The 20,086-nt window shown below is 45.4% G+C and overlaps 1 protein-coding gene across 1 annotated transcript in view; it reads right to left on the bottom strand.

Moving 5' to 3' along the window:
* The window catches only part of LOC119169534 (uncharacterized), a 98,303-nt gene that overhangs the window by 55,960 nt on the left and 22,257 nt on the right, over positions 1 to 20,086 (bottom strand). The window contains exons 2-4 of the mRNA XM_075885828.1: positions 10,711 to 10,836; positions 4,808 to 5,016; positions 3,940 to 4,176 (exon numbers count right to left, since the gene is read on the bottom strand). Of these exons, the coding sequence (XP_075741943.1) occupies positions 3,940 to 4,176; positions 4,808 to 5,016; positions 10,711 to 10,836 (572 nt within the window). The remainder of the gene's footprint in view (positions 1 to 3,939; positions 4,177 to 4,807; positions 5,017 to 10,710; positions 10,837 to 20,086) is intronic.

Raw genomic sequence — 20,086 nt, 5'->3', positions numbered from 1 at the left:
TACCATCACTGGCATAGCCATGGTGATTGTGTGTGTTTGGAAGGGAAGGTAGGGTTTAACCCTCTTCGTCCGCGAAAAACTTTAAATTTAGCATGCGCATATATACACGCACACCTACAAACACATGCCCAACACATGCATTAAGTACGGTACCCCTGCTCTCCCCCCCCCAAAAAAAAACAGTACACACTGCGTAAAATATTCACATAATTAAGCGGGAACGTTAGATGCCTCATAAAAAAAATGGCCATCGGCTTCCTGCGTCGGTGGCAATGACAGTGTGGATGGATGGATGAAAAACTTTTATTGGGGTCCTGAAGGGTTCCACCCCCGTTTTATAGGGGTAGGGGCAATGAGAGTGATTCAAAAAATTATCATCACGTGATGACGTCATATGGCGTCACAGATTTCCCCAATCTGGCATTATGACGTCGTCATGATGATATTACGATGTCATAAAACGTAACATGATGACGTCATACCGTGTCATTTTTTTCGCTTGGTCAAAGGCAGGCCTAATTCGGAGGCAGTGCTGAATCTGTTGAGGGGCAGAAAGCTTTTAGATGTGGATGGACGGTCAATATATCGACTAATAAATGCATCGACTGATCAATTCGAGTGGTCGTAGGCAAATGCATAAGTGATCTTGTGTGTTTTTGGGCCTCCAATAGAGCATATTCGACTGCCACCAGTCCTTTTTTGTCGTGATAACCACCAATTCCTTTCACAACTGTTAGCGCTGCTGGTATACCTTTTGTGTGCTGATAAACCTGTACGCCGGCGTCGCCTAAAACAGCCGCATTGTCGGCATCTAAAGAGGAGACAAAATATGTCCGTGACGAGAAAGATAAAAGTAGAAGAAAAATAAAGAAAAATAAAGATAGACACTTGTTTGGTCTCGACGTGTACAGCTGATGATTGGGCACGCGCGTACTGATTCACACTGCATGCAGCTGTCCACGTTTTCGTACGCAGGTGCTTATGCGTGCGTGTGCACCTGCCGTGACGAAACTGCTTTTGCAAAACGAACATTCCTTTTCCGGAACGGAAGTATCGTAGTTCGCATGCATAAAACGTAATGCGCTGGTAGACCGCAAAAGTAATGTGATACCACCAGCTTGCTGCCGCAGATGCAGTCGGAGCATGTTGCAGCGGCATGCTGAAAAACGGCATCACGACGAATAACTCATCTCGCAGGTGCGAGGCTTCCTTCCCTGCGAGATGAGTTATGAAGCCGGGTGACCCTGTTTCGCCAAATATGGGCCTATGTGCGGCTTGGAGGCACCACTTAGAAAGTTGTGGGCCTTTCTATCGTCTTGTTAATTCATTGCTCTTACAAATTAAACTGACCGATACGCAACCTTGTTAGTGCACGCTTCGATACATCAGTTTTTATTCGCGTGCCCCGCCGCGGTGGTCTAGTGGCTAAGGTACTCGGCTGCTGACCCGCAGGTCGCGGGTTCGAATCCCGGCTGCGGCGGCTGCATTTCCGATGGAGGCGGAAACGTTGTAGGCCTGTGTGCTCAGATTTGGGTGCACGTTAAAAAACCCCAGGTGGTCAAAATTTCCGGAGCCCTCCACTACGGCGTCTCTCATAACCATATGGTGGTTTTGGGATGTTAAACCCTACAAATCAATCAGTTTTTATTCGCGACACTGACGTACCTTATGCATTGCTTTTTTATGAATTCAAATAAGAAAAAAAAGACATGCGAAGGCAGGGTATGCAATATAACCGGCTATCTCATCAATAAAAGAAAGAGAAAATTTATCAAAAGCACCATCTGCAGACAGGTTGACTGTAATGGTGCTACAGACGGGTTGACTGTAAAAGGGAACACTTTCTCGCAAGGCATGTCCGGATATTGGTCTCTAGTTAAAGCACAAGGGCTTAGATTCGCACAAGAGTATCGGTGATTGTCAGCCGTAAATCCGTTTGTGACACGACAAACAAATATTCTACGTCCACTCGCCGTTGCAGGGTCAGCAATATGATTGGTGCACACTCGAGTGTTCACTTTAACAGCAGCAGTTTGAGGGCAGAGTGGCCACATCCTCACAATAAAAGACGCGCAGTGAGTGCTCTTCGAGATTGTTTTAATGGACGCAAATTTAATGAATTGCCTATAACTGTCACCACTGGCTTTGTTTATAATATGGTATTATTAATGCTGGTAATGAACATACTTCATAGTCATTTCATGTTTCAGTGGACAGAAAATATATCTGCGCTAATCTCTCTGTTTTCCAAAGCTCTCCTTTTCTCTTTCAACAACAACAACAATACAATGCAGCCCCGCCGCGGAGGTCTAGTGGCTTAGATACTCGGCTGCAGACCCACAGGTCACGGGATTGAATGCCGGCTGCGGCAGCTGCATTTCCGATGGAGGCGGAAATGTTGTAGGCTCGTCTGCTCAGATTTGGGTGCAAGTTAAAGAACCCCAGGTGGTCGAAATTTTCGGAGCCCTCCACTACGGCGTCTCTCATAATCACATGGTGGTTTTGGGACGTTAATCCACACATATCAATCAATCAACAATGACAACGCAATATTTCAAGAGGCTTCCATGTCCATTTTTTTTTCGCTGCAGCAAAACTGATGTGAACCGCAATCAAAATGTCCGGTGCCTCACATACGACCATGTATTCGTGATCACATCTGCATTCTTTGCTCTGTTTGCACCCGAGTGTGACGCGGAATAATGTGCCGCCTGCCCCATGATTCTCGATCACTTGTCGTTTGAAATTTGCTTCCCAACGTCATGACGATATAGTGCGCTTAGCTAACGACGTGAGACCTCGCACAGTAAAACGAGAATTTAAAAAAGAAAAAAAAAGGGAAACAAAGGGTATGCCTTAAAGCCGTCAACACAGCTATGTAGTATAGACATTTAAAGACTTGTGCTGAGCCTTGCGCTATCCCATGCACATCTGTGAGACTATGCATGCAATGATTTGTGTGTTCGTATTGTTTACTCGTCAACTTAAGCAACACGTATATCATACTCTCGGGCCACCAGTCAAGTTCGACAGCTCTTTATTGAACGTATTTGTTTCATGTAGGGTGTCGTGGAGGAAGAAGCTAGTTCCTTTAATGATGGACACCAATGCATGACAAGGAGCACTTGTGGTGGCTTGGCGTAAAGTAGACCAGTACCGCGCGACCTATTTCTGCTGATCACCTACGTTGCCTTCAGCATTCGTGTTACACGAATATGTGACAACCTTCCCGTAGTCTGACAACCGAGGTACGAGGTGGTAGAGTGATCAAGCGAGTAGCTGTTGCTTGTAGCGGCTCATAATTTGCGTTGCTTGCTTCGACGTGTAAATAATATAGTAAGGTTCTGACACCACCGTTACGAGGCTTCGAGATTTTTTTTTATTTTACGTATCATTCATTATCTGCGAAAGAGTGCGATGTTTGCCTGGTACGTTGATCTTAGAAGGCGTAGAAAAAACAGCAATCGAAATTTGGCACGAAACCAGAGAGACATACCCCCCCGTGCACTCTTGTCTTGTCTTGTCTCCTAGGGGATCTTGGCTCGTACCCACATGGGGGATTGGCCACACTGTACCTCTTGATAGATCATTTTTTTTACAACGCTTGCTAAAAAAAAAATAGAGAAATTAGATAGAAACAATGCCTGTTTGCCTTCGTCCTCTTTTTTTCTTTCTTGCACCGTTTCCACGCCCTTTGCTCCTCGTCGCACCAAGAGGATAACGACACTCCAGCCTTTCCATAACTGAGCTCCGCCACTCTCGCCGATTCTCAAGAGCACCGACTCTCTAGGGTCCCGTCTCGACACGAGCACAGCAGTGGAGCGGGCGGTAACGAGATGTGGCCACAGCTACAGCCAAACTTCTACTCATAGCATAGTAGAAAAAACAAGCAAGAAAAGGTAGAAAAATCGATGGTGCCAACGCCTGGTGACCACTCACTTCTCCGAGTCCCTGGAGCACGCGGATGGCGATGAGCGCGCCGTAGTGAGCCCTGGACGCGGCGGGGATAGCGAGCGTGAGCGCCGCGGTGAGGAACACGCCCAGGCCGAACATCCACTTGGCGCCCAGCACCTCGGCGATGCGGCCTCCGGGCAGTTGAGTGATCACGTAGCCGTAGAAGAAGGAGCCCAGGATGATGCCCTGAGTGTAGCTGTCCCACTCGAACTCGCCCGTGTCCTGCACGATGCACCGAACTGATTGACTCCTCGCGCACGGCGTGACTAATGGCTCATTTGCATATTGACGAAGGATTTTCCCGGTTTGTCGAATGTCGGAATGTACTGTATTTATTCGTCTACTGGAATCACTGGCTAGCTGGGTGTGCCTGATATTTTCTGTCATGAATGTGTGGTCAACTTTCACGCTTGTGTTATTCGCGCTGCGAAAAGGTTCATTTATTTACTTTATTGATTCATCTTTATGCGGAACTTTAATTTCACCCTCGGGTAATAAAAATAAAATAATGCTCTGATAAATTTTCTGTGCACAAAGCAGAATATAGTGGTATTACGTTGATCGCACCAGAACAAAGTACGCAAGGTTTTGCTGGTTTAATATAATTTCACTTGTTCTGTATGGGTTGAAACTGATGATGCAGCACCCACATCTGGTATGTCCGTGGACGAGTTTGTGAGAGCATGAGATTCGAGGAAAGAGCCATCCGATGGAAATGCATTAATGCGTTATATTTCATCAAATTATAATGAATATGCATGTGCCTAGCAGCACGAGTCTGTCTGTATTTCATATGTATATATACAACAACTTGCAATTGAAAACTGCATCTTCAAAGGCTTCCAACACTTACGTGTTTTTGGTCTTCTGTCTTGTTCGAGTACGCGTCAGAGGCGTTAGCGTAACCGTAGTAGCATTCTGAATGGTTGCTGTACTTGTTTCCGGAGTCGACACTTTTAACCATGGCCACGAGAGCGACACTGAGGTTGACTCGCAAGGAATAGACGTTCAGCAGACCAAGGAATCCCATAAGAACGAATACATGTCGGCACGGAATGAAATCTGGAAAGTAAGGAAAACAGTGAGAACATTTATACGGAAGCACCGTGTTGTGAAGGTATATATGAATGTCTGAAAAATAATATATTCTATTGACTCGTTCTACGTAAATGACCCACAGGAAATTAAAGAAGATAAAAGTACGAGAAAACAAGTACATGTGACTAGCAACACGCAAATGTTCGCAAAAAAAAGAAAAAAAAAACAAAGTCTGCAAATGGTCATATAGCCGGTTGTGAGTAAAAAAAAGAAAATAAAAGGAAACGACGCATGCTGTTTTCTGTCCGCGGAAAACGCAGGAATGAAGCAAAATAATTAGCTATACAAAGGCTGTGTATGTAGGAATTCTGTTTATTTGTAACAATATCAGCTCCGAAAAACCAACCACAAGGTTGTAGAAAACTGCGGCGCTGGTGGTGAGTTTTTGCTGGCTTCTGCAAGCATGGTTACACATTATTTACCCCTGCCAGACGACCCCACCACGTTGGTCTAGTGGCCAAGGTACTCGGCTGCTGACCTACAGGTCATGGGATTGAATCCCGGCTGCGGCGGCTGCATATTCGATGGAGGCGGAATTATTGTAGGCCCGTGCGCTCAGATTTGGGTGCACGTTAAAGAACCCTATGTGGCAAAAATTTTCGGAGCCCTTCATTATGGCGTCTCTCGTAATCATATGGTGGTTTTGGGACATTATACCCCACGTATCAATCAATCAATCAATCAATCAATCAATCAGCCACTTGCCAGACGATGTGAAGAACAACAAGAACCATGCAGGTCACAAAACTCATTGATTTGAATAAGCTATCAAAGTGAATCACCCCTCAACGAGTTCCAGTGTGTTAAAGTATAAGAGCTGCTGGGGTTTTACGTCCTAAAACCACCACACGACTGTGAGTGACGCTGTAGGAATAGGCTTCAGGAATTGGGACCACCCGTGGTTCCTTAACGTGCTCCTAATTCTTAGTACACGGGCCTCCAGCATTTCCACGTTCACCGAAAACGCGACCACCACGGCCGGGTTTCGATCTCGCGACGGTCGGTTCAGCAGTCGAGCATAAAAACAACTTGATCAGCGCAGCTATTGAAGTGTTTTAAAATTGAAAATTGAATTTTATATCAAGGAAGTATGACGATTAGATTTACTGCATTATCTGAAATGTCGCTAACGTGCACGTGCTCCCCGCCATGGTAATATAAAATCCTCTTCTACAAAATCGTTCGCACCTCTTACCCCCGTATTCTATATAGAACGTCCCTACACTCAACGCTTCACTTTGACTTGAGAACATTGATTGCAGCGCCGTCTCTAGGCAGAGCAAGTCGCCCGATATCAGGGATAATCTACAGCAATTCTCGAGAAACGCAGCGTCATTTTTAGACAAGCGGTGGCGCTGTGCTCAGCTCGTTCAAGTGAAGGACGAGATTCGAGTCGAGGGGGCGTTGGTGAATACGGTGGTTAGTGTAAAGAAAAAAAATATAGAGGGGGAGATAAGAGAAACGAAGAGAGAACCAAAGCGCCGTCCTAATGGCTGCCTTTCACTCAAAAAGGAGAAAGGGGCAAATAGATGAAATGCATCCATTATGTTCGCACCGAGGCCTCAGCGAAAGACCAGGTGGTCGAAAGTATCGCCGCCTCGTAATCAGTAAAGCCCTGGAGCTTTAGTAATGAGATTGTTCTCTCTCTAGGTAATGCTAATATGAAGTTGGCGCATAATTGAATACTTTAGTTGGTGCCTTGTATTCACTCGGCTGCAGGTATAAGGCAAGCGTAAAATACGCTATCAAGTTTTCGCATCATTTTTTAAACAAATGAAGACGTATTCCATGTTCTGAAATTTTGAAAAAAAATTTATATAATCTTTGCGCAATCACTGATAGCATAGCACAGCAAGAGCGTCCTTTGCAGGCATCGTAAAAAAGTGTTCGTAACGCTTTGATCAACATGATCTGATTAAACCGTGAAGTGCGTAATGAAAAAAAAAAAAGGTAGGGCGGGGCAAATCTCTTTTATGCGTGCCAAGTCTGTGAAGCTGTGCGGCCTGCCTTGTTTTTTTGCTTTCTTTCTGCCTCTCCTTCCTTCCCTTTCTCCAGTTGTCTCTGCTTTCACTGCGCCTTTTTCTGGTCCTCTCAGTGTGTAGCTGTTTTTTATTCTTCTTTTCTCATTTTATTTATTCTTCTTGTTCCCCCTCTCTTCTAGCTCAAACAATTGTGGGGGATTGGCCAGAAGTTGCAGAAGAGGGCGAGGAGCATGCGCACCGGTTCATGATTATTATAGTTTTCTTAAGTTTCTCTATCGATTTCTTCTTTCTCTTCCTCTGACTGTCTTTTGTTTTTCTCTTGGTGTCGTGCTCTCTTTTTTTTTGCTGTCTTTTTGTTGTTGTTGTGTTCTTTCTTTCTTTCTACACCATTTCCGCTTCCATCGGAAATGCAGCCACCGCAGCCGGGATTCGAACCCGCGACCTGCGTGTCAGCAGCCGAGTACCTTAGCCACTAGACCACCGCAGCGGGGCTTGAAGAAGAAGTTGAAGAAAGTGCGTGACGGTCCATGACTATTATATAGCAAGACAGCGTTCGTTTCATGGCCGATCCGCCATGGTGGGTTGCGCCAGGATAAAAAAAGGGACAAACAAACAAAAAAGTTCTCTGTCAGCTCTGCACGGCATATATCGAAAAGCCTAAGGGTACCGCTGTCAACAACAAAAAAAAAAAAACTTATAGAAAAAAAAAGTAAAGAGGAGGTAGAAAAATGGCGAAAAAGAATCAATTAAGAAATCGGCTTCTGACTATGTGGGTATTTAGAGTACTCCATTTTATATGGAGTCCTATTACTGTTTATCTCCTTCCTTTTTTTTAATCAAAAAAAAGATTTGCGCCTGACAATCACCGCAGTAAGTTTGGAAGGGGCGTTAACTTCATGCTAGCTTCAGCTACCACCGAAAAGCGAATCAGATTTTTTTTTCTATTTTTTTCTTAGAGGTTCTCCGAGCGTAAACTCGCCAACCGCCGGTCGACGGCCGCACCCGCTGTGGCCTCGTTCCGAATGGACGCCTGCTGTTTGATGATCGCGTACTGGCTTTCCATATCTGTCGTTTGTACTCCACACAAAGGAGATGAGTCCGGTTGCGATCGCCGCTGTTCGGGCTATAAATACGCCGCGTGCGCGGTGTGATAACGAGTGGTATTATTGTAGTCAGATATATAAGAACTCCGCACGGCGAAGAGGTACATGTGGTTCTTTGCTGTCTTCTTTATGAAACCTTCTTTCTAACTGCGTACAAGGAAAATTGACCCGCCTAGCAGCTCGAGAAAAGAAAAAAAAATGTTTGACAACTGTCTCGCAGCTGCTCGTTTCTACCCCAAGGTAAAATACTTTAAGTAAACTTAGAATCTAAGAGGGTGATTTATTTAGCAAAAAAAAAAAAGTGATGTAGGACAGTATATCTATATACTCAGAACTCGTGTTCGTTCTCTCACTTACTCAGGTCAGTGCACTTGTGACAGTTTTTTTTTCTCTATTATTGTTGTACGCAGGGCCGCGAATATAATATTTGTGTTACGGTATTTGATATTATTCGTTCTCCTGTTTTCGAAAGTAGCGCTGACGCTTTAGCTACAATAAAAATACGGTATGATAGTGTGGACACCCTTAAGCTTTCTCTTAACATGAAATTTCGTATTGGCGGTACTTTAAGCTATTCAGACCAGCGTGGCAGCCCTCTGAGCCAATCACAATCGACCAATGGCAGAGTTCGATCACACAGAAAATTACGACATTGTCCTGAATAGCACCCACGGCCGCATTAATATGGAATGACTTTGATGCATAAATGGCTCGTTTTGTTGGCGTCCATATATTCCTAACATTGTTTTTTTGTTTCTCCTTGACGTTAAGGTCCCATTTTAAGATGCTCCTAGTTGAATTTATGTAATTTGGGATCACCCAACGTGTGTTTTTAAACCAGCAGGCATTTTTGTACTCCACGGCTTTATTGAAAGGTGGCCAGTCAGCGTTGCTTCTCCGCCCGCTCGCAGCACACTTCTCTCTCGCTTCCCTTTCTCTACCATGCACCCGCAACGCTCTACCGCACGTCGAGTGGAAACACTCTTTCGGCACGTTTATCTGCGATGAAACTTGCACGAAACCCAACACGCCTCCCGTGCCTTAGCGTTTCAAAGAAACGCTTACTCGATCAAAGATTACACCGAAATTCGCTTCAAACCATTCTTCCGGCACCATGGGCGTCGGCAGGGTATTATTTTAGGCGGTGCGAACCCGTGTTACATTGCTGCTTTAAGACGCGCGGAACGTTGCTTTAGCTTCGGTGTGTGTGTGTGTGGGGGGGGGGGGGTGCACTTATTGGCGTGGCTTTGAGTGGGGCAAGTTTGCACCCCCCTTTTGCACCCCCCTGCTGACGCCCATGTCCAGCCAGCACCCGCGTCAACGCCCGTTTTAGCAAGGTCAACGGCGTGCGCACCACTGCTGCTTCGCATCCCATCATGGCTTCCTTCGGGGAGATAGTCAATATTATTATTATTATTATTATTATTATTATTATTATTATTATTATTATTATTATTATTACAAAACAAATTGCTTGAGTGACTGAAGCTGATGCGTGACCTGGGCTGGTATATCTATAGATGAGTCACTGACCTCTTGGTGCCCGTATCGGATACAACGAAGTACACGCACGATTACCCATTCTTCGTGTGACCACAAGCAATACAAGCACTATTATTGCTCTTGCCAGAGAATTATTAACCATTACCTTCAGTTTCATTTATGCCCCACTGCTGCGTGCTGTAAACCGCAGCAGAAACCGAAACCTCACTCAGACAAGTTGAATACAAAATGTTTATGCTGGCCGCTCCCTGATGTTGAGAGACTGTTAACAAATTATTATGAACTTAGAACTCAAGACAGCGAAATCTTCGTCACGTGAATTAGAATGTGAATGATGGTGTTTTTAAATAATTACCGTAAGCGATTCCGTACGTTCATAGTGTGCTATTTTTAGTTCTCTACATGTGCCAGAATGAGCGCAAACACAAAAAGTACGTATAAAGGGAGACATAATCAATTGAAGAGCTCCACTGCGGTAGTTTAGTGGCTAAAATACTCGACTGCTGACCCGCAGGTCGCGGGATCGAATCCCGGCTACGGTGGCTGCGTTTCCGAGGGAAGCGAAAATGTAGGCCTGTGTGCTCAGATTTGGGTGAACGTTAAAGAACCCCAGGTGGTCGGAACTTCCGGAGCCCTCCACTACGGCGTCTATCATAATCATATGTGGTTTTGGGACATTAAACCCCACATATCAATCAATCAATCAATAAATCAATCAAACGAAGTGTTGCGTATGTCATCGTACCCTGTTTTTTTTGTTCTTGTTGGAGAACATAAAACAATCGGACAAACAGTCTAAAGGTAATTATCTTGAACATACGCGGCAGAGTACGGTGGATCACTCAAGTGGGTGCTCCTTAGGAACTCATTATCCAAGACAAGACGGGATCGAAGGCGAGGTAATAATGCTCCATGCTTCGGAGAGTGCAGTCGAACTGTTTGCTTTCTTTAATCTTTCTTTTAACAAGGGACTGGCAGGGAGTTAGACACGGCTCTAACCACGTATAAATTACCAAGTTTTCAAATGTTCTTCGCGACAAGCGAAGGTATGCAGGAAGCGGAGCACTCACCGAGCAGCTTTTCCCCTTTCCGGTGTTTCTTGATTTTCGGCGGAGAAGAGTCCGGCAGTGGGGCGCCATCTTTGTGGACGGGCTTCATCATCAAGGGCGCGCACTCTTCGCCTGGATTTTCGCTGCCTGCAAGAGAGAGAGAGAGAGAGAAATTTCTCGCTAATTAGGGTCCGCACTTCTAGTGTTTTCAGTTTAGCTGTTTTATTTTATTTTCTCTCTTTTTAATTCTTCGCGAGTGGCAGTTTCTACAATCACTGCTTTAGTGGAACGGATTAGCTAAGCCGTTTTTTTTTGTTTTTTTTTTTTTTGCGAACGTGATTTTGTGTATACTTCATGGAAGCCTGAATTGCTCAGGGCGTTTCACGCGAACAACGATGTTATTCCATGGGGTCAGCTGCCTTCACTCATAGCTCGTACGTTGTGTTGTGTGGTATTATGCACAGCGATTGATCTCAGTTTCGCAATTCCGGCCGTGGTGGCCGCATTTCGGCGGTGGTGAAACGCGTGCAGCGCTGGGCGCACGCCGATCCACGTTGTCCGACATGTCACTCACGCTACGCTCCTACACTCAAACAACGCTGTCTTAAGCACATGAATGTTTACGGAAAGCCCATGCTACGTTTTCATTTTTTTATGCTGACGTACGTTTACATTTGTGCGTAGCTGAAAAATAACCTGTGACGAGTTAATAAGCTACTACACTGTGTAAATATTCTGCTCAGAAATATTACGGCATTGTTCATTTTTGTTCTAGAATGTTTTAAATGGCAGGAAAATGAAAGTAGACAAGCTCTAACTGTCCTGTGTGCGGAATATGGTGCTTTGTCTTTGCGTTGTGAAAGAACAAGCTTCGTTGAAGGGGGTTGGAGGAGAATGTGTCAAAGTAATTTTCGAGGTCATGGCTTAGCTCAAAACTCAGTAGCTCATCCACCTTCGGAACGAAAAACCACCTAATTTCGCCTTGACTCTCGCCGACAATGTCTACACAGTCAAATAAGTGGAAGTGTGAATGATACGGAATATACGAGTGTTTGCTTTCAACATGACTATCGGTGCTATGCACTGATTGCCACGGAGAGAAGAAAAAGCGGGAGTCGGTGTGAATGCCAGCTCGTTGTACAAACACGAAGCGAAACGAAAAAACAGTACGTAGAGGAATAAACGCAGGCAATAGGATCGTAGCATGAGCACACCATAGCACTTGCGGCGTTTCTTTTTTCGGTAGACTGCATTTTTCCAGCGAAGCATAGAGAAAAGCGATGTACTCCGTCGCATGCCGTCCCAGTCCCAGGTCTACAGCACACTAGTTGCGATGAGCCGCTCGGGCTCTGTAAGTTCGCTCGCACTTCAAAGCAATAACAGCCAGGTGGTACGGCTGAGTAATCATTGGGCCACTCAGTATGAACGGTCTGTTGAATTGTCCTCCACAGATTTCACATGTGGCGTGTGTCAGTCATGGAACTGACAGAAACGCTGCGAGCGATAAGTGCATATTTGCTGAGAGGATGAAACGACGAGCTAGAAAGCGAAGAGTACTGAAGTTTGTTCTTCTATTTGTATAATAATGTACAGTGGAAGTAAGGAAATGACTGCTGACATAATAGCAACTGTCTCGCTTCACGTGCTGGCATTTGAATTGTCTGCAGCTGTGACAGGGTTCAATAGCTGATGGAAGAGAAAGTGAGAGAGGCTAGCAAAATGGACAACACATATAGAACACTAAGGTACATATATGAATGAATGAATGGTGTTCTCTGAGCGTTAAGATTCATCTTGTGCCTTTATCGTTAATCCATTAAAACGTCCTCAGAGCTGCTAGGTGGGTGAGAAAAAAACAAACAAAAACAGGTACTTCATCTAAGAAGTGCACTGCAAATAGCCGTGCGATAAATGTATAATTGAACTTTGATTGGTGCGCGGCAACCTGTCTATACATTGTGTTTTGCTATTTATCTACAATACTGCACGACCTCAACCGTCGGCAAAACGTAAAACACGTGTATTTTTATGATCCTTGCTATAAAGCAAGCGCTAAAACGGAACAATTTTGCGCCCGGTACAGCTTCAGTTGCATTGTTTATAATTTCCGTATCTGAAATTTTATTAAAAAATTGGCATTCGATTATCGACAAAGAAGAAAAGCCTAGAGTTAGATAAATAATCACGTTGTACTCTTTGTGTACGCGTCAAAAGTAATGCTGACAATTTACGACAGCGATGGAAAGGAAATTGCGTCAGATGAGCTTATGAAATAAAAGGCACTTTAATTATGCAAACACCCCGTCGACAGACGTTGTGCATGCCTTCGACAGGTGACAGTTGCCAGCTTGCTCTCTCCCTCTTTCCTCTTTGTACCGTCAACTAAAAACATACATACGCAAGTACGCATACGAGTGGAAGTGCTGAGAAAGGTAAGCATAACGCAGCACGGGCGAGTGGGCTCGTAAAAAAAAAAAAAGGTGCGCCCGTGCATGCGACAAGAAACATGAAAAAACGGCGGGTGAGGAAGAGCTAGGGCATGAGGCGCGGCTGGTTGGGTGCAGAGTGGATCAATCAAAATGCAAACTTTCTGTTTATCAAACTTCAAAGGCTTAAGCACAACAAAAGAATCTTAAACGTGAATATATGTGCAGTGGAACGACGAAATAGCAAATCCTGGCACACCTCACCAAAGATACGAAGAATGTATGAAGGTTAGCTCAGCATGGCCGCTTGGCAAAGAGTGAACGGTGTCATACCTTTGTCAGGCGTGCCACTTGATCGCGTAATAGGCGTTATGCTGAACAACCCGATCGAATAAAGCGCCAGCTAAACATTTTAATATGTTTGCGATGCCGCATTGAAACCCTCACAGCGATTCACAAGTACTACCCATTCAACTGGAAACAATGCGCAACCGCACATGGCAGGTAATGAAGAACTTGCCGGCGTACTTACGTCGCCAAACAGCTGTGCTCTTCCAGTGCTCGCAGAGCAGTGTCGCTTTTCGTCGAGGACGCTTAGATGAGCGTCAAGCAGGCGAAGGAACGAGGTAGACGCATATGCATGACCGTGAAACGCCAACACACTCACTTCCCGAAGATCACAAGGAGATGCGGTTGAGCAACGTAAGATGATTTAAAAAGCACAAGACGCAAGTGAGGAGGCACTGAAATGGAGTCAGATGGCCGACACGCGTGGCCAAGTTCCTTATATTCGGTGTTCGTAGTCCGTGTCGCTGGTATAAGTAATACGCGAAGCGCCGTCGCGTAGCGTCGAACACGCAGCTGAGCGCGTTGCGGCGCTGGAATACGCTGGCACGTCATGTGGCTGCCTATCTACCTACCCGCCTTCTCCACATGCCAAGTATAGCGACCTTGTTTCGCGCGACTGGCTGAAGCCGAAAGGTTAGCTTTGCCCGCCACTATACAGCCACCCGAAGGCAAGGGGCCCGAGGCGGGCTGGTTCTGTAATTTTCTTCTTGTTATATACTCCGTTCTTGGTTTCTCCTTTCCTTCTGCCTCTTAACGTCCTGCGGCGAGCGAGCTAAGGTAACAGGAGCGGCCAGGCGACCGGCCTCTTTCGATGCCGATGGAGCGATGTCGCCAAAGTAAGAATAAAATTATGAACACAACAGAGAAGAGGCGGGGGAGCACGTAGAAAAGATCGCGGCTGAGGGTGAGATAACTCGTGCACGCCGTCGGCCAGAAAGTGCGTGCTCGCAGCATGCGAGCGAAGTGGAATGACCGTCTACACGAGGCGGAACAAATGAAGGCAGTGCGTACCGCTGACGCAATTTCGGTGCCGATTCGAGGTGCCTTTTCGGGGCCTGTACTCACTTGAAAGACGTGATTGACGGCTGAGGTGTTGCTCACTTTAACGCTGGCGCACCTGCCGTATGTTACGCTATAGTGTCCCTGCGAGCAGTGACACGCAGCGCGGGTGGCTTGACAGGCGGTATACATCTGCTTCCGCGAGAACACCGCCTTGTCTCTTATAAATGCGAAACATTCTTTGCGTACTGCAAGGACTTTTGGCATCTATCTATCTATCTATCTATCTATCTATCTATCTATCTATCTATCTATCTATCTATCTATCTATCTATCTATCTATCTATCTATCTATCTATCTATCTATCTATCTATCTATCTATCTATCTATCTATCTATCTATCTATCTATCTATCTGTCTATCTATCTATCTATCTATCTATCTATCTATCTATCTATCTATCTATCTATCTATCTATCTATCTATCTATCTATCTATCTATCTATCTATCTATCTATCTATCTATCTATCTATCTATCTATCTAGTCACTTGCAACTGGGTGCTCTCTTAACTTGGCGTCAACCAAAATTAGTATGGGAGGGTAAGCTGGTTTGACGGATATGACGCACTGGTCAAGACTTCAATAATGTCCCAGTCCAGTCGCGCACGTTGCCACGAATCTCCAGTTAAACAGTGGCACATACCCGCCCGCGGGTATGTGCCACTGGTATGCGGGTATGTGCCACAGGTAAGTTAGTATCTGCCCCGGAATAACGGCAACACACATGGGTAGTTTCAACACGTAAGAGTTCAGTATGCAAGCAAACATCGGTAGCGTTGACCCAATGAAAACATGCAATAAATATAGTACAGCAGGACTCAAACGCCAGCCTCTTGCGTGGCATTAAAGTATTCTACCGTATTCTATCACAAAGCCACACCCGTTCATCGACCTATTTTTCAAATAGACCGTAATGTTTGTCAAACGTCAACAGTGGTTGCAGTGCTCGCTATTGAATTTTATAAACATTAGATATGTACCTCGGTCATACAGCTGTCACGTTGGGCTAACGTCGATTGTAGTTAAGTGACATTCGCTTATTTTTGTAGCAGTGTCGAGGGCTACCACCTTCGAGAGCACCAGTGCTACATATAAGATTATCGCTTCTAGTGTTGCTAATACTCATGTTCCCGTTGACATCGTTATGCAAGTGCGAACAACTGGTTATGTAAGCATCTGCAACTGTTCAACATATGTATATGCGTGCAGCATTTGTACATATATTTGGTCTCATTTCATATTGTGTCACTCAATAAAAAAAACAATCACAACATGGTCACCTTTTCTCCGCATGTTTCGCATAACGACGATTTCCTATAGGTACGTGGGACATGCCAACTTTTTTCCCTTTTTTTATGAGCGTGAATTGTTTTCTTTTTTCTTCCTTGATTTGTTTGTTGTTGCCTTCGCATTTGTCTCACTCCTCTGTGCTCTTAATTGAAGTATGCTGTCAGTGTTTTTAATTTAGGAGGAATGTATATGTAGAGGGTGCTGCGGCAGGAATTTGTAGCGGGATCTGTCGACAATCAATTGTCACTGCGGTACGCCGTCCGTATGAAGTCGTATCTTTTCTTTTGATGAAAAATTTACTCCATGTTTGGAACAGTAACAAAGCATCATTTGAATTGCTTTTGTTTTTCCCGAATTTCTATTTTAAGTGTCTTCATGCTTTCAAGAAGGTGACTCAATGGCAATACGCTGGGAAGAACACTATGATGCATTTTGTTTGAACGTCAACTTAAGATAGCCAACGTTTCACCCAAAGCTGGCTTCAGCACTAGCAAAGTATAGCTTAAGGCTTGGACTCGTCAGATGGTGTTTTCGCTCTGGATGGTAATATTTGCGGTTTGACGTCCCAGAACCACCATATGATTATGAGAAACGCCGTAGTGGAGTGCTCAGGAAATTTCGACCACCTGGGGTTCTTTAACGTGCATCCAAATCTGAGCACACGGGCCTAGTTTTCTCTAAGCAGAGTTGTGACATTGTGGTTCAATTTACCACTCCAGAATACTTCTCGTTTGGCAGAAATAACAGTGTCTTGGCAGCTACCAGACGTCTCAGAAGACTGGGCCTATGAGTGTGATCAGAGGCTTTCCTGGCATTGCACTTCGATGGTGTATGTAGACGGCCACCCAGCACAATCTAGTCCACTACTAGTCAGAATTTATCTTCTGCTTGAAAAAAAAAAGAGCCCCGCCGCGGTGGTCTAGTGGCTAAGGTATATTCGGCTGCTGACCCGCAGATCGCGGGATCGAATCCCGGCTGCGGCGGCTGCATTTCCGATGGAGGCGGAAATGTTGTAGGCCCGTGTGCTCAGATTTGGGTGCTCGTTAAAGAACCCCAGGTGGTCGAAATTTCCGGAGCCCTCCACTACGGCGTCTCTCATAATCATATGGTGGTTTTGGGACGTTAAACCCCACATATCAATCAGCTTGAAAAAAGAGAGGAAGAGAAAGAGAGGAGGAGGGGTACGCGTTTGACCTTCAAGGGGGGTGGGGTGCGGGGGAATTGTGTATTATCAAGAGAATTTCGGGAGGTGCACGGGCCCTGTGCACCTACCCCGAATATATCTCTGAATGGGACCATGGAGAAACCATTTGAGTTAGAGCATATGCCAAATTATGTTGTATATTTGTTCATTGACTGCTCAGACCAGCGTAAGCACAAGGTGGCAGAGCTGATAAGCTTATGTATTGGAGGCCAATGGAGAAGGAACGTGTCGTATCGTATTCTTGTGATAAATGTGCGAAGTCACAGTAATTGTAGCGCGCTCGTTACGTGCTTTATTTTCGTCACCAACAAAACATGCGGTGAACATGCGCACTCACAATCGCACATAGGTGCGAAAGTATACCAGATGATAGATGGCGCTGCGATCGCTTTATGTCAGCACCCTAGAAATAAGGGGTGTATGGCGAGCGCTCGCAGAACAGCGACATATACCATCAGCTCAAGGTCGAACTTTCCTGGCTTTAAAACAATTTTGCTCCAAAATTCAATTCCTGGAATCAGACACGAGATAAGTTATAATGTTAAATGCGATGAAGAAGTGATACATGGCGCCTTTTAAGGTGTTATTTTGTTGAACTAGGAAAGGCGGCATATAATATTGTGTGCAAAAGCACCGAGTAAACAAAAGCAATCATGAACAGGCGGAAGAAAAACACACATACCCACAGGCGCGCTCTCAAACACACCGACTAACTCGCTCAGTCACGCATTCCCAAGTATGCCGGAAGCCGCTGTCGTATTAGCCAAGTGTTGTATGCGCAGTAAAGAGTTTTAGCACCTTTAAGAGCGTAAAAAGAGCGCTCTTACTCCTGTTTAGTACCCGCGACCCTCATAACACCTCGTAACATGGATGTATAAGAGGATATCGCTATGAACCCCTTCGATAACAAGGGGTGAAACCGCTATTCGAGTCGGTCGTAACAAAAGCACTTCGTGCTGAGTGGAAAGATCCGAGGCTAGTAAACTCCTGGCGGCAAAAAACAATGGGCGAACTAACATCGCGATCGTTGCCTCTCTCGAGTCTCGTGGAGTATTTTGTTGCCGTTATCGCGCAGTGCAGGAGAGTGTGCGCGATTTGCTCGCTATCAAGCCACGACACTGCGCGTCACATGTACTTGGAGAGTTTTCTACAAGGTCCTTTCCGATGTCCTGGCTCGTGTGCAATATAGGTGGGAATACACAAATGAATCTGTCGCTATCGTGTCGAACAACCACGTCACTGGGTACTTGTGAATGTGAAGTTGAGACATTGCACAATAAGCGTTGATATGTATGGAGGTCGCATACGTATATGTCTGCAAGGAGCGATACCCGTTCTTCGTGCACCCAGCGTGTCCATTCAAGTGCACTGCTTGATTAAATTTTATAATCTGTGGTTATGTAGTGCTACGCCATTCTTGTGCGAAGCATGGAAGCTCACACTTTTGAATATTTACGTAAGAATATTCAAATTGACTGCGAACGTAACGAAGCAATAACTTCGTGCTCCACATTCTATAGCGTCGTCGCATTTGTGTGTATGTGTGTTTCAAGAAAAGCTTCCTGTAAGTCACAGATTTCGATGGCCGTGGCAGCGGCGGCGTCGTATACGATAAACCTGCCACCGGCAAGTGTACAAAAGGGCGGCCCTCACCGGTCACACGCGTATTTGTATACATCGTTTTCAAATTATTGATTGCCCTAATAATTGAACTGTCCGCAACTAGTCGTTTCGAGTACGGCAATCTGATCTTTCATCGAGATGACTTGTCATTTCGTGTGGCCACATTTCTTATTCGCCCGGCCGCATGAGCGGATCGTCGTCGTTGTTGCTTGTAGTAACAGAGGTGTTGCGCTGCTATGTGCGTGGGTGAAGGTTTATTTCCCGGCATGGAGGAATTAAAACGTTGGGAGGGGGCATTGCGCAATGTCATACAAAGAAAAAGAAGAGGAGAGAGTTAGCCGAATACGAATGTACGATCGCGCGCAGTATGAGGCACTGCAAGGGTGAAAGCACGTGGCCAAGAGGACGGTAACGTACAGTGGTGTCCATCGTAAAACATTATCAAGTTTTCATGCCGAAAAGGGTTTGACTTTTCTTGCGAGTGCGCATCGCCTGTAGTTGCCTTCACAGTCGTCCACGTTTTGCGCTGCGCCGATATCAGTTGTGGAAGTGACAACTTCGAGGTGTGTAAGCAAGCAAGTGGGGGCAATACGGGTTCACGGGGACAGCCAAACTGACTCCCACTACGTCGAAAATATGCCAACCACTGGTGCTGCTGTACAACGTTTACAGTGCACTCTGCCACGCACTCCAGTGGTGTAGGTCGTACATAGCTACACAAGTATGAGCTCAAGCTGGCGATAGAACACACCAAGCTTTCCTCGCCTTCCTCTTTATCGATAAAAGAAGGGCTTCTGTTATTTTTTTTTCATGGTGATGTCTTATCTTGTTCTGGGAAATATGCTCCAACGGGGTCAGCAAGCAACCGTACACGACAAACAACTTGAGTAAGCACCTATTTATTCATCTCTCTGTATGCACGTCAGTCAATGCTCTCGAGGTCGGCATTGGCGCAAGCAGTCTTTCTTTCAGCTTATCGGCTGCCGAAAGGAAACGTCGCTTGCGCCACGTGGGACGCGCCTCCGGCCGACGCTCCATGTATTGCGCAGTTTAATTTCCGGTAAGGGTAAGCGGCCGCGTTCAGACATGCAGTTGTGTCAACGTGAGATTAGAAGTAAATAGAAGGACAGAAACGTGCCCCTACCACTTCACCTCGTTCCCACTTAGCGGTCAATTGCAAAGCAGTGAGTTTTTTTTTCTTCTCTAAAACGCTTTGTTAGGCAAGCTGGTTTAAAAGTAGAAAATCGTAGCTCGAAAGTAACAACGAGGACACGAGAAGTCTTGTGTTTTCGCGTCGTGTGTTTTTTTTTTTGCTACAGTTTTTTTATTCATAGGTGCGTTTTGATTTCGCTTACTACACCACGCTGTCATTCCTGCCCACAGTTACAGTCAGCTTAGCCGTGAAATTATTGAATGCACATCTCAACTTGGGGGGGGGGGGGGT

This window comes from Rhipicephalus microplus, chromosome 2, assembly GCF_043290135.1.
Source record: "Rhipicephalus microplus isolate Deutch F79 chromosome 2, USDA_Rmic, whole genome shotgun sequence".
NCBI lineage: Eukaryota > Metazoa > Arthropoda > Arachnida > Ixodida > Ixodidae > Rhipicephalus > Rhipicephalus microplus.
Note: the sequence above shows the minus strand (reverse complement) of the source record. Positions and strands in the feature narration are given on the sequence as shown.